Source organism: Solanum lycopersicum, chromosome 6 (genome assembly GCF_036512215.1).
Source record: "Solanum lycopersicum chromosome 6, SLM_r2.1".
NCBI classification, from domain to species: Eukaryota; Viridiplantae; Streptophyta; class Magnoliopsida; order Solanales; family Solanaceae; genus Solanum; species Solanum lycopersicum.
The window spans coordinates 42,880,333-42,896,173 of record NC_090805.1 but is presented as its reverse complement, the minus strand read 5'-3'; the positions used below and the strand labels follow the sequence as shown (position 1 = coordinate 42,896,173).

Below are 15,841 nucleotides of genomic sequence, written 5' to 3'. Positions count from 1 at the left end.
TTATTTAACTCTTCATGTTGTCACATGTTCAACCAGTTTCTGCCCCCATACAGATAATTTTATATTACTAACCTTGATTAACTTGGACTTGAAGCATAATTATTGGTGTTGTAATAACAGAGAAAATGTTAAGAATAAAATTATCCTTTGCCTTGGCTAAATCAGTCCTATATGCACGAGTTGAGAACTTCCAATGTGCGGAGCTAAGGCCGCAAGAGGTTCGTTACTTAGCAGACGCACAATATAAAACTTTCAATTTCAGCCTAAAAATCGTGAATTCGAATCACTAAGAGAATAAGTGAGATGAAAGTTCACGTAGGCAATGAATTGAGCTACTAAGATAATTTATGAACACAAATGTATCAACCAAATATTTCAACTCAAGTCAAATTGCTATCTTAGCTGTAACTCTACAAGAAGAATATTTCAACTATGAACCAATGCCTAAAATGATAAAAGTGAAATAAAATATGAAAATGGATTTAAAACAAGCTGAGTCATTCTCCTCTTCTGTACAACCAACAACCTCATGGATTCTACAGCCTCCATAAGAATCAATGAAGCCACTCTTGCTATGAAAAAAACTTCCCCAGAGAAATTAACATCATGGAATCTGCGCAATTTCAACCAAAATCTTATGCAGTGACTGTGGCTTTGAGAAGAATGGAGAATGGTCACTGCCTTTGATCTTGAAAACTCCTTCAGGAGGGTTTACCCTCACAAGCTTTTCTTGGACATCTGGTGAAAGAGCATGATCATCCAATGTCTGGATATAAAATCTACGACTAGTTCCATACTTTTCAGGTGTCAGTGACAGCTTGTCCATCATCGGACCAAGAGGAATAGGTCTCATAGAAACCATTGCTAACGCAACATCCTGCAATCATTACATAACTTGTTAATGATTATTTTCGTGAAACCTTCTATTTACATTCTCTAACTTCTTGGAAAACATATATCTAGACAGTAAAATACACACAAGGATTCCTTGGTACTGAATACCTCTTCCACCAAGGAGGATGGAAAGAAATTTCCTAATGTTTTTCGCTCTGTTTGGGATTTGAACCAGAGACCTCTTGGTTTACCACCTGTACTTCATTGACCACTAGGCCACACCCTTGGGTGCTTCTTCGTCAATAACTTAACTTCTGAAATTGGCTATAATTAAATGTTGAAATCATAATTTACACCAAACTCTGAAGGAAACCGGATCGATTCTGATGTAGTCAACTTATCTATGTTACCACAAGAAGTCGATGATCAAGATCCATAGTGTAAGCATATTCTCCCAGTAAAATTAAGAAAAATAAGCCCCTTTTCAGTTTTATGTATTTTACTTTGAGCTCGTTGAAGTGTTTTCACTACTCTAGTACAACAATTAAAATACTAGTCGAGCTCCAAAAAAACCTTTCATGCTCCATCTTCTACACTTTGATTTGCTTAATTTGTAGTATATGGAGGTTTTACTGTTCACCTTCTTCTTTTTTCAGTTGCGGTGTAAATAATCATTTTCCAATTCTAAAAGTGATGAGTTGTTCTATGAATTCAAAGCAGGTACAGGCCCAACATTACTTTCTACTGAACTTGTTAACTCAAACAACATGATCCAACTACCAAATTCTTGTATAAGTGCAACCAGAACCGACATTTATATTGTTGTCCATTATGTTGCCTATTACCTTTAGGTGATGTATATGACATGACAAACATGCCATCATGAGAAAAAATTTCATCATACTGCTACTCCCACTACCCCATACACACACAGAGAGAAGTTGCATTTGTTTTGACCGAGCAGTGATGCCTCTGTATTTTCAGTCGTCATTTCTAGTTTCTACGGTAGTCTCAATTCAAACAGCATAGAACAATGCACTCCAAAACACATTTCCACACATCTTTAGCATTTAAATTATTGTCTCGATCAATGAATTATTAAGATTTTATAAATCAAATATTTACCAATAATGTTGAGCTTTTGTGTATAAGTTATATATATCAATTATGACTCCTTGCAACTTGTATAAAGGAAGTACCTTTGAAGGAGACTGATTAAAATATAGCCCATGCATTTGCTCCTTCTCGAACATGATGCCAGTGGCAGGCTTGTCTTTACCATTCCCATAAGTTAAAAACTTAGATTCCTGGGTGAAAAGCTCTGCGGACCCAAGCTGCAAAATTAACAATATGAAAACATCAAAATGGAGAGGAGATATAAAAGAATTATTGACACTAGAAGAAACTTTCAGAAGCAGATCTATTTTTGAGACCAAACAAATCCTTAATGAGCTCAAATTGATAGGTTATAATGAATGACACCTAATCCACCAGTAATTTTGTAATATATATCTGCAACGTCTTTAAACATCATGAATCATGCATGAAGAAAATTGTGGCATGGTTAATTGAACTTAGATGAACCAATTCAAAACTCAATACAATTCCTACATCAGTCTACAGTGATCGTCACAAATTCCCATCATCAGCAGATTATAACGCAATAAGATTTCAAATATATATGCAAGCATATTAACCAGCCAGTCAGTAGAATGCAAATTTGGGATGTGGACTGAACTGATGAAGCAGCAGTCACTATCAGTCAATATCAGACATCACTTCTTATTGTACTTAGTCCTATTCTTACCTTTTGAGCTCCAAATTATGTACAAGCCCCTACTTTTGTTAACTAATGTACATAAATTGGGTCAGATATTCTGAAACTAGCAAAATTCCTATTTTACCTACCTGACCAGAGATCAGGAATTTGCATTCAGTTACTTGCTATGCAGTTTGGTGCTATTTTTGTCATGCTTAAGAACTACAGAAGTTTCAAATGACAGTTTATTGACCTCTTATTTCTGGAGCATGTGCCTCACACGTTCGTATATTTTTCTCTTGAAATATTCTTAACTTCAACCACTCCATATGATGAAACAAGAATATCATACAAGATCACATCATGACATAAACAGTGTTTTCTGAAGGTATGACCATAACAATGTTTGTGAAATACCAGGAGCAACTCTGCTGCTAAACAAAATACTTTTATACATGCACTTTAAAAAGTGCAACTATTAAATAATTCAACTGGTTTCCCAATCAAAGTCAGAATAAATGGTTGGTAACCATCCTCGGTAATTGTTATGAAATATATACAAAATAACGGATGCGTACCTCTTCAGCGAACACATCAAAAGGCCTCTGACCATCAGATATCATCGTGGCACAAAGAAATACTGCTTTTGCAATTTTAGTTGGGAAATGCTCCAAGACATAGGAAACACAAGCACCTCCAGCACTGTGACCGACCAAAATTACCTAGAAGAGTTTATATGCATAATGTTTCCAGAATATATATTGTTTGAATTCATAAACAAAAAAAAGGACTTGAAACTTAAACCAAATCTTACCTTTTCATCCTCTGGCAAGTTCTCCAGATAATCAATTAATGGTTTCGAGTATGCCTCTAGAGATGTAACATTATTAGTATTTGTCAGATCAATGCCAGATCCAGTGAGATCTAAGGCTGTGGGGACCAATCCTGTTTCCTCCAACAGAGCAATAGTTTTGTACCAACACCAAGCTCCAAATCCTTCTCCATGTATCAAAACAATTTTCTTTGTTTTGATGTTCTCCAAAAATTCTGGTAACTTTACAGCATAAATATCGTAAGGTATTTGCAGTGTCACATGAAAATTTTCTAGAGTGAGCCAAAAAGATAAATGGTTACGGGTTTTCCGTTGTCTCCTTTTCTATATCCTTCTTTTAAGGATATTTCCACTGATTAGGCAACACTAAGATGGATTTGAACTTTTTCAATCACTCTGCTATTTACCTTGAACTAAATAAAATATAGGCTTCCTATCTATGTTATATATCTCTCCATCTACAGCATGAGTACTTAAAGCTAGTGAGAAGTTCAAAGGTATACTTCCCACAAATATGATTGGAGCCACAAGAATATCCGTAAACAAAGGGGAAGCACTAAAGAAGGAAGGTATTCAAAGATCACTTTGGCAAAACAATATTCAGCAATAACCAAAAATAAGAAGAAAATCAGAAAGGAGAAGAGTGGATCTATTTACTATTCTTTCCCATCCATCCATCCATCTGAGTTTCGCAAAAGATATTTGTCCAAATCCGAAAAGCAAAGGACTCTTGTTAAGCCTATAATCAACGGTCTAACAATGAATCTTAGCTGAATAAACCAATTTGGGAGAAAAGGCCAAAAGAGGAGGGGATCAAAACTTTTCACTTTTTTAGCAACAAAAGTACCTTTTGACTTATTTCCTTTTCAGGAGCACTTCAGCAGTATCACGAATCTTTAAGAAAACTATCCTATTCATATCCACGAAAAATAAACAAAGATGTTACTTTTCTGCACTCTGCAGCTCCAAAGAAACTTTCCACTCAGACACATTATAGAATTCAATGTCTTAGTCGAATATATAATAAATTAAAGCAAAAGGGACTCCAAATACTTAAATTAATAGACAAAATTAGGGTTCTAATATAATTAATACCTGTTTGGAACTGGCTTGCTGGTCTGTCAAATCATTGCGACGGCGAGAGCTAGTGGATCCAACACGCCTAGAAATAGACCCATCAAATCTTTGAGACAACTGATGCTGCTGAATTGCCATAGATAAAGCTTGCCTGTGAAGCAACTCCTCTTCCAATAATGACCTCCTCTTTGATCTCTCCATCCTCCTACTCCTCGACCCAACTCCATTTTTCCCAGCTTCTCTTATCTCCTTCTTCGTCATGCACATAGTATTACCCATTTCTCAAAATCCAATTTTGAACAAAACCCAGATGAAATAAACACTAAAAGCCTGAAATTCCACAAAATCCCACAAGACCCAGAAACTATTTCGTCAAAAAGAAGCAGAAAACCTGTAAAATCGGCAGTGTAAATGGAGCTGCAGGTGTACTTGAAAAACGACAGCGTTTTAGAGGTACACAGTAGGTGGAAGTGGAAGGGAGGTGGGGTTTTTAATACATTTGATCGTTGAGAAAAAATCTGTAAAAACGAGTAAAATATTCAAAGGAATTCAATGCTTCATTATATCCTTCTTCTCTGTCTGTCATTTTCGAGTTTCTACTTCTGGTTTGCTTTTATCTCTCTGTGATGTTGAAATTTGGTTTGTGAATTTTTATCCCTGTTGACTTGCAAATTTTGTGTTTTTATTTTAGGGAATATTCACCATTCTGGTATATCAGTAGAATTATTTGCTGTTTAGACTTTTTTTTTTTTCTACTTTTTGTCTTCTCTTTTTTTTTTGGGAGTTCCTTTTTTGTCTCTGAAAAATAGTAGCCAAAAAAGAGCTTTACCATCCTAAAATATAAAAGGAAAAAAAAAATGAACAAATCATCCTTACTTGGTAAAAATTAAGTTATATAGTACTTTTTTTTTATAAATATATATAAATTTGAATAGTAGTATAGCTCTTACTTGGATATTCTGTTGGATGCTCCTTGCATATTTTTGGTTTGTTTTGAACTTTTAAAATTATACGATTTGAATTAGATTGTGCATAAGTTATTTTGATTTATTTTTTACGTCTATCAATTTGATTTATCAATTTTCAATTTATAAACATGTTAAATCGTTATGAAACTATTAAAATTTTAACTTATTAAATATTGATTGCTATTGAATTAACTATTAAAATTAGTAAAAAAAGATAACTAAAAAAACTTTGAAACAAAGGTGACAAGCCATGATATTTTATTGGATGATATTTTTCCACACTTAGCACCAAATATCTATATATATATATATATATATATATATATATATATATATATATATATATATATATATATAAAAGTTCTTGCATGGTATGAACCGTAGAATAGTGAAATATTAATATTTAATTGATGAAAAACGTGTGATAATGATTATAATATAATATTTAAGTCCTAATGGTTAAATGATGGCAAAGTGTGTCATTTGTAATTAGATAATGACATAAAAATGGCTACTATTTATAATTAATCATGTTATTTCGATATTAAATATCATAGTAATTAAATAAATTGTATCATAGTGTGTTCACGTTTTTCATTAATAAAATCATCAAATACAATGTTTTGAAGTAATAATTGGACTTACGAACAATAATAACCACATAATAAGTCAATGAACATTTCTATGATAGAAAATATATCTTTTATGATGGTATTTTTATCATAAAAAATTAAAAGTTAGTACAATTAATTTCACTTGAAGGTTGCATTCCTTAATTAACTTTTAATTCTTTCATTAAAAACTTATTTAACTCCCTAAATTAAAATAACAAATGTCAAATGATTAATTTAAATTACCAAACTTTAATTTCTTGATTAATAAAAACCTAAGATTTCAACTTATATATATGTCAAATAAATAAAGACTTGAACCTTAATGAGAAAAGAAAGTTCCAATTAACCTTATACATTTTGATAACCATTCTCCAAACACACGGGTTGTTTTAAAGCTACATAGAATTATGCGGTTGTTAGTAATGAGGAAATTTATTTATTATTTTTATTTAAAAATTAATTATTCCACCTATTATTCTACATAAGAATAATAAAATAATAAATAAATTTCTTCATAACTTGTACAATATATTTCCTCTATTTCAATTTAGTGCCCCACTTTAATTTGATATGAAGTTTAAATCTTGTGGTCATAAACTAGAGATACATTAAATGTATCAAAATGTCTATTAAATTTGTGGTCTTAATTATGTTATGTAGAAAGTTAAAATTAAAAACTTGTGAAGTTTTTAGAAAAGACTTTCTTTTTAAAAAATGAACTAAATTGAAATGGAAAAAGTAGGGGTGTATAAAATTGAACCGAAAATCAAACCAAATCGCAAATTGAATCAAATCGAAAAAAGAAACTCGACTGATGGTTTGATTTGAATTAGTTTGGTGTTAAAAAACCCGACTATATTTGGATTGGTTTAGTTTCAACTTATCAATTCGAGACCAAATCAACTTGACATTATACATATAATTTTTAAAATTTTATTTTATGCGTAAAAATATTTACTTTGATATAATTTTTAAATATTTCTTATACTTTTTCATAGTTTTTATCTTTAATTATATTTATTTCATGTTTGAAAGTTTGAATGCTTAATGATCCAATAAAGATTATAATATTGAATATTTATTTTTTAGTTTTACATAGGTTTAGACAATTTAAATACATAATCTAATTTTACTTTTATTTTAATATTTAGTCATCTAACTGATACTTATTAAACTTATTTTAGAATGATTTAGTAATTTTAAATTATGATCAATTTCATTATGACTTATTAATTTGCACTTTTTGTATCACATGATTTCATTTCTAATTTTTTTTTGTTGATGTTTTAGTGTCATTAATCATGTCATATTTTTTGTTTTATTCTAAAGAAAGAACTTAGGTAGTTGCATTTTGGTAAGACTAAAGAAATATTTGAAGGACAAGTAAATTATATGTTTTTATGAATACTTTATCGAGAAGATCCAAAAAACCCGAAGTTGATAATCCCAACTTTTATTGGTTTTGTTTTGTTTATAAATTCAAAAATTCGATACAAATGATTTGATTTTGATATTTGAAAAATCCGAACCAACCCTGTCATATACACCCCTAGGAGAAAGTATTAGTTAACCGAATTTATAAATTGCAAATCAAACACTATATTGATTTTACAGCATCAATTAAATTACCTCCCGGCTAACAAACATAGTATTACTTATGCGAGAATTAAGATGAGCTATCATACTATTTGGTCGAAACAAACTAAGTTGAGTAAAAGATGCAAAGGAACAAGGTCAAATTGAATCAATTTTTACAACACAAATTGTGTTTGAAATGACAAAAGTAATCCTCCAGGCCAAAAATTTGGTGTTGTACAAGTATGTTGAAAGTTGAACGGAGCGTAAAGCTCTAACTACTACTATTTCAAAAACCAATAAATTAACACAAACGCACATAAGCACAAAAGAAATGAAAATGCTTTATCAAGAACTATCGAACTCTCATGGAGATCATTCAGCCTACGATTCTTATGCTTTGATTTCTTCTGATCTTTTTTGACCTTTTGTTCAGCAGCACGATCCATATTCAATTGCTTTTCTAGCCTCTGCATTTTCTCCTCGAGCTTCGATGCTACCTGTCAAACAGATAAACATTCGTCCATAAAATGGAACAACACATATGGACTTTTGCTATTGTTGATCCATAAACAGGCCAAAAGGCACACATAATGTAAGCAAAAGGGGATCTAGTAATAACAAGGTCACAATTACCATTTCAGTTATACGACTAAATTGCTCCTCATGGGATCTCTGCATTTGGTCCTTCAATTCTTCTATGTCTTCCTCAAGTACATTGGCCTTCTCATCATGAAAATTCATCAGTCCTTCCTGTCAATGAGATGACAACAAAGATTTAAAAGGAATAATGCTAAATGGAATTGAACAAATAAGTAAGTGGTACCTTAGATTTCGTGAACAAATTGTTGGTATAAGGCTTACCATCATTCTCTTCCACAACCAAGTTAACTTCGAAAAGAAGCTCTCTTAATTGCTCAGATCTCTTATTATGGTTTTGAGTCTTGTTGTCCAAAAGCACTACCCTATTTTGACACATAGCAAGAGTTTCCTGTAACGACAATACAAATAATTTATCAGCAAAACAATCATAATACATATTCTCTGATAGATCGAGATAAAAGCCTTTGAATAGATGAATGCAGGCAATAAAGATGTGATTTAGAAAAGAAGTCTCTACATGTAATATAATCTTACCTTTAACGGCTCAGGGCAGTCGGAACCTAAGTAATCATCCAAAGTCACATCATGATCTTCAAGATCATCTCCACCAGTGAATACTACAAATCATATAGTCACTAATTTTTCCACCGAAGAACTCTTGAAAACTCTGAACAGCTGCTTGTTGTTCTTTTGAAAAGCGATATCTTACAGAAAGAACTAAAAGAACAGCATGGATGCCATCTTCAGCCAAATCAACACATCTAAGAAATTCATTCCTAACAATTTCTGAAGCAGCTGAGAAATCAAACAGTCCTGCGCACAATTCACACAATATTAATAACAATCAGTAACTCTAGTTGTGAGAATTTAGTCTGTATCAGGGACTTCCCCTGTATGCACAATGTAGTTCCCTTGATTTAATAAAAGAGGGAAAAAACGGTGTACGTACCAGGCGTGTCAATCACATGTAGTATTTGGTCATTTGGCAGATTAGTACTTTGATGCTGACAAGTAGATGTAACACCAGCAGAATGAGGCATCGACCTGAATACATTTCTTCCAACAATGCTATTCCCTGTTGAACTCTTGCCATCTCCAGCGCATCCAATTAAAACTACTGTCCGAGCTTCAGTTTTATCGAATTCCCAACCATCAAATAACGTTCCACATCCACCCATCTTATCTTACTGATCAATCAAAGTGCCAAAAACCATCAAGTCATTCAAAAAGAGATATCAAATTATCTATATACCTCAATTATACGAGTTATCTGCTGTAACAGATAAAGGTAACCTGATACTAAAAGGCATTAATGATGCTAAAGAAATACAATAAAAGGCGCAAAATCAATCATCAGAAAAATAGAGGCTTTAGTTTGTATTTGATACGAATGAAAACATTTTTCTCATCATCTGAAGACAGTGCTAAAGTCTTTAGATTAAATGTTGTTAAAGGGTTTAAGGATATATATATATATATATTAAAGAGGGCTAATCGTAGCTAAAAATACATATTGCATTCCAGTTTTCTCCCCTCCCAACACACCTCATCCTCACCCATCATAGCCCCCATCCCCAGCACCCTAACTCCACCCTCACCCCATAGTGTTTGAATAGATTGTGTACATGCTTTCGAGATAATACTTTCTGCGTAATTTATTTTTTTTGCTGAAAGTAAAGAACTTCTTACAAAAAGGGAAAACATCTTAATTTGCTACTGTAAAACCTGTAGAATGGATTTAGGCTGCAATTTCAATTAATTACATACTAAAAGTACGGAACTAGCCGGAGGCTAAGTTGCTCCGACTCTCTAAAAGTATTGGAGCACTTGCGTCGAATTCTTCAAAGAATACACTATTTTAAAGGATCTGACACACACTCGGATTTGAAGAGTCCAAGCAACCTAGTACTACAAGGTGCTAGTTGTGGACTTGTGGTTTGGTGTTAAAAAAACACAAATATGTACATTGTAATAAGATGCAGAGCATAGAAATAACTCATTAGATCATATTCTTGAAACCATACATGTTAAACAAAACGGGAAGTAAAAATATAAAAATAAGTAAGAGGAAATACTGTATTTTTTAACCCAAAAACGAAAAAAAAATAGCTTAATACCTTTCTGCTGAGATATTGAGAGATACGTGTAGTAAATAAACTTTTCTAGGTTTATACAGAGCAGCCTGGCCTTTGACAATCTATAAATAGACCACTTCTATTTGTTGTTTTCTGTTAGGATTTCTGTAGTTTTTCCTTAAATTTTTATATTGGAGATCAATTACAATAACAATTCTTCACAATAAATAATTCCTCAAATCACATAAAATCTTTTTTATATTGACTACCTCCATAATAAATATAAAGAAAAAAAAAACTGATTTAGCTTTAAAAGAGGATTTCCTTCCTTATTTAAGTTCTAAGGTTTCTATTTTTTCGGTTAACTAGCTTTATTAGATAGCAATTTTAAGGGAAAATTGTATATAATAGCAAACTAATAATCTAAAATAAATGGAGTAGCTAGGGTTTGATTTAATTGTGCTCCATAGCAAACGTTAGCTAAAGTTTGTCAGACGTCTCACTCTCCATTCTCACTCGCCTCTCTCGCTTTATACACAGAAGTGTATAAATTTTGTTTTCGTTTTGTATAAAGCGAGAGAAAAACATATATCTTCTTGCTATACACTTATAATTATGCAATATATATATATATATTTTAATTTGATTCAACTGTATACAAAGCAAATTTTATAAAAATATTGCAGCGAAATATACAATTGTGCATTATACAATCGTAGTAAAATAGGATAGCGAATTATACAATTGCAGCTAAATAGGCCAACGAATTATACAATTTAGGCCAGCAAATTATACAATTGTATATGTATAGCGAATTATACAGTTTTATGTTTGCTATAAAACGCAATTATGCAAACTTTGTTATAGTATACAAATATGAATTTTTTGTTTGCTATATGTGAAAGTTGTTCAATATAAAATGTATCTATAAATTAACCTATGTATCACTAATTCAAATATAAACTTCAAAAAAATGAAGAGAACGAGAAATGGAGAGGAGAAGGATTCTAATATGACTTCTGTCTTCTTTTGGCCACTCGAAAGTCATAGTTAGGAGTTATCATGACTCTTTCTAATAAAAAAAATTAATTATTTATATTTTTTAAAGATGAATCTTATTTATAGGATGAGAATTATCATTATATTGCTAGAGATAAATATGCTATTTTAACATATATTTGGGAGATACATTGGCAAATATCCATCCACTAGGACGGTTAATTAAGTTTTAATCACCATCTCAAAACTATTCAACATATATAAACATTTCTCTAATGTGGAAATAATATTAGGATAAAAATACTCTTTCCTATAACATGAAGAACTCTAATATGGTAGGCTGAACCTCGAGACTCTAATGAGTCAAACTCCAGCACGATTTGTTGAGATTCCAAAAAAAAAAAAATCTAATAAGTGGCACCAAGATACAATCATAAAGTTATAATATATATTTGTAAAAGAATTCAACCTTAACACCATAACGCTGGCATTGTTCTATATTTTTTCGCTTAAATAATTTTATTTAAATATTACTTTTTGGGCTAAAAATTGGATATTAACGCACTAATCAGGCCTATTTTTTTTGTTTTATTGTGGCCCAATACTCTTTTTTCTCTCTCTTAATAATAAAGAAATTATCTGCCGTCACAAGTCAATCTCCTGCAGCCCCACTCTCTATAGGTTAGCAAAATTATGCTCCATTAATTTTGGCTCTCTACTTCTTTATTATAATGTAGAAATCACTGCTTTTGTGTGTGTAATTGTGTGAAATATGACATTGTATTATCAGGAATTCCTTATATTAGTTCTTTTGTTGATCAAGTAGTTATGAAATTACTATAGATACTATATAATTTTTCGACGAAGAACATTGTCATTTATTTCAACTCTTCAATATATTGATCATAAGTGAATATTCATACGTACCCTTGTTAACCTTGTCATTACTTTTAGATTTAATAGACTTAAAACCTGATTTCCACCAAGAAAATGTAGATATTGTTTTTGAATTTTACAATTATGATTTCGTGTAAATAATTGAGTTAAACTTAAAAATTTGTAAGTTACTAAGTTCGGCCTGAACATGATCCTGATCTTAGTTTTCCCATATCCAGGAACTAATCGTCGTGGAATATCATTGTTAAAAAGGTTATGCATGTGAAATCCCTTCTTAAAAAAAGTGGCTATTTTGTTCTGCCTCCAATGGCTTGAAGGGTTACCATTATATAGATTTATATAACAACCAGAAAGACTTTGTTTGTTGTTGATGATCTTTTAATTCAGCTGTTTCATGGTTAACCTGACTGTGACCTGTTGCTTAAGGTAATTTGATCCGATACGATACGATGGGAGGAAATTCAGTCAGTGATGATTGGGAGTTTATTGGGAATGAAACTCAGACACTACTTATGATTGGGTGTATAGGTGAAGGAAAAAGTGCCACAGGCAATAGCATTCTTGGTAGAAATGCATTCCAGTTGAGGTCTAGCTCTGGGGCTGTTACAGGAACTTGTGAGATTCAAAGGACTCGATTAGAAGATGGACAGATTCTTGATGTTATCGATACCCCTGGTACTGTCAATTATGAATGAGCTCGTTTTTTACTGTTTTGCGTTAACTAGAACCTTGAAGTCAATTAATTCTAAGAGAAGTGTAGAGTCAATTATTTAACATTTCCTATTATATGACAAGTAGTATACTTGAAACCCCGAGGGTCTATTTGAAAACAGTCTCTCTACCTTCACAAGGTAAAGGTAAGGCTGTGTACACACCACCTTCCTCAGATCCCGGTTGTGGGATTATACGTGGTATGTTGTTATTGTTGTTGTAGCATACTTGAAACAAGCTACGGAGAAAGAACGCCTTATAGTATATGGGAAAAGTGAATACCATCATAGGAAATTTGCCTAGTAGATAACATGAATTTTCTGAATCTTGCTTCGCTATTTCTTATATCCGTCAGATAATCTGTAAAGTCACTGATAGCTTAGTCTGTGCCTTGTGGAAAATGCAGGATTTTGTTTTACAGCTGAATCTGGAATAGTTGGAAAAGAAATTGGTAAATGCATTGATTTGGCTGATGCTGGTGTCCACGCTGTTCTTTTTGTTTTGTCTGTACGAACTAGCTTTTCAAAAGAAGAACAGGCTGCTATCCAGTACTTTAAGAAGCTCTTCGGGACCAAAATTACTGATTACATGATTGTGGTCTTCACTGGAGGGGATAAGCTCGAAGATAATGACTCTTTGAATGATCACTTAGATCATTCCTGCCCCGAGGATTTAAAGGTAAAGTCCCGTTCAGAGATTTATTGTTTAATGTATTTGCACCATACCCTTTGGAATAAGCTGACTGATTCTACTAACTAATATACAGGTGTTTTAACATTCGTCTACTTAAGAGACTTCTTCATTTTGTTCCAATTTTGGATGATTTCTTGATCTTCATTCTTCAACGGTTATATTCACGAAGAATTTTTGTTGCCTCATGACAATTCTTTTTCCTTCCGTAGCTAAATGTATTCAGTTTTTGGGATGAATCCACTAGAGAATTGTTATAGTTACTTTAAAAGTACTCCCATTTGTCCATTACTATTTTCACCTTTGCGTGCTCAAGAATGTGTAGATCGTTCCAAAATTAATTCTTCCTACCATTGCAGGAAGTTCTTAAGATGTGTGGGAATAGACAAGTGCTTTTCGACAATAAAACTGAAGATCCAGCGAAGAAAGCTAAACAATTCAGTGAACTTATTTTCCATGTGAATATGGTTGTAGAAACAACCGGTGGAAAACCATATACGAGTAACTTATTTGAGGAAGTAAAGGTGTGTATACAACATTAACTAATTTGTTGGATTTTCTTAATGTGGAGAAGGGGAGCAATAACCTATCTTTTCATCTTCTCATTTATAGAAGATGAAGCTTCGTAATGACTCATTGGAGGTTAGTTCTATGCTCGGAGATTTAAAGGAAGGGGTAACTGAGTTGAAGGAAAAACTGCGGAGGTTCTCTTTAGTGGAGCAAAAAAGGCGAATAACTAAAATGGTAGGTACCACTGTAGGCACACTTTTGCTACAGTTACTATAATCATCAATTTGTTCAGATTGGCCTCTCTTTTTTTCCTTTCCAAGATATTCTACGTCTAATAAGGGGTGGGAAAACACCGCAAGATATGATTTTCTGTTTTCACAGAGAGAAACAGACTAAAAAAGTGAGACTGTTAAATTGCTTTTGTTCTAGCTCAATACGTTCTCGTTTCTGCGAGACATTCATTGCAGAAATCATTTTCAACAGCTACATTGATAGCTGATGTCATCTTCGACTTTCGACAGTCTCTTGCGAGAGGCCAATTTGCAAATTTTGGGATGAAATTAATTGAGTTTTGTTCATCAAGAAAGTTCTCTATTTGTAAATTGCATTCAAAAGTATTGTCAAACATGAATATTAGATTATTTATTTTAATTTGTTAATGCTAAAAGTTTAATTTGGGAAATTCCTTATACGAGATAAAATATTACTTGACTCATAACGAATTCTAGTTTTTGGCTATGGTCTATGAAGGCAGTTCATCTTATTTCTTGATAGTGCTTTTGAGCATTTTATGGACCTATCTGTACATATTTGATAGGTTGAATCTAACATGAACAAGACTATGCATAGTCTTGAAAAGCAGTTGGAGGAAGAGCGTACTGCTCGTTTAGAGGCAGAAAAAGAAATTCGTGAATTGAAAGATAGCTTAGAGAAAGCTCAAAGAGAGACTGAGGAGCTCACAGGTCAGTATCTATTCTATTAGTTGTTGATGTAATTTTGTAAGTTTAAACTAGTACAGATTTCTGGATCGTTCTCATTTCCTTCTAAGTTTGGCTTACTCCTTGTATCCAGTTGTCCTGGTGTAAAGTATTAACTTTCGTGTTACGGTTTTGTTGGATGGATGAATTAGTCAAAACTCGCTCTTACAGCTGCTACAAATGTCGAAGACATGTCTCATTTCACGATGATATCATCTCTACCAACTTCCAGGTGAACGATTTCATCTGCCCATGTATAGTTACTAGATTGGTATTGTCGTGCACTTTATCTGTGATCGTCTGGTTTCTGTCCATTAACTGTAGAAAAAATTATTATCTGTTTTTCAGTCAAAGAATAGCAAGGCTTTCCTTTTTGCTCATGTGAGAAATGTTGTTGTTGGAACCTATGAACAAAAACGTCTCACAACTGGTCTCCACACAATTGCTGACATACACTGTGTGGATTGCAACGAGGTATTGGGCTGGAAGTATGAAAGAACTGTTGAGCCATCGCAGAAGTACAAGGAAGGGAAATTCGTACTCGAGCTATGCAAAATTGTTAAAGACAATTGGTAACTCATAACCAGAGTCTTTTTTATTTTATATGTTAGTACTTTGATGCAAGTATTTTTTCTCCGTTTCTGAGCTTTCGCACTACCTAACTTTCCATCAGAATTATCAACCATCCGTATTGCTACTTTCATTTCACGTTATAACATC

At 32.6% G+C, this 15,841-nt stretch overlaps 2 protein-coding genes and 1 pseudogene across 2 annotated transcripts; 1 reads left to right on the top strand and 2 right to left on the bottom strand.

Moving 5' to 3' along the window:
- Positions 1 to 299: 299 nt before the first annotated feature.
- On the bottom strand, positions 300 to 5,174 carry LOC101243719 (putative methylesterase 12, chloroplastic). The gene is given in 5 exon segments (NM_001322193.1): positions 300 to 877; positions 2,034 to 2,168; positions 3,172 to 3,315; positions 3,408 to 3,647; positions 4,521 to 5,174. Coding segments are annotated over 5 exon segments (1,053 nt in total). The 5' UTR covers positions 4,782 to 5,174; the 3' UTR covers positions 300 to 604.
- A 2,539-nt stretch (positions 5,175 to 7,713) lies between these two features.
- LOC101257575 (immune-associated nucleotide-binding protein 9-like) lies at positions 7,714 to 10,532 on the bottom strand (annotated as a pseudogene).
- A 1,285-nt stretch (positions 10,533 to 11,817) lies between these two features.
- On the top strand, positions 11,818 to 15,837 carry LOC101257870 (immune-associated nucleotide-binding protein 9-like). Its single transcript, XM_069299299.1, has 8 exons — positions 11,818 to 12,017; positions 12,660 to 12,908; positions 13,351 to 13,622; positions 13,994 to 14,158; positions 14,247 to 14,378; positions 14,962 to 15,106; positions 15,274 to 15,353; positions 15,470 to 15,837. Exons 2-8 carry the CDS (start codon positions 12,683 to 12,685, stop codon positions 15,695 to 15,697), a joined length of 1,248 nt encoding a protein of 415 aa, XP_069155400.1. The 5' UTR covers positions 11,818 to 12,017; positions 12,660 to 12,682; the 3' UTR covers positions 15,698 to 15,837.
- The last annotated feature ends 4 nt before the right edge of the window (positions 15,838 to 15,841 follow it).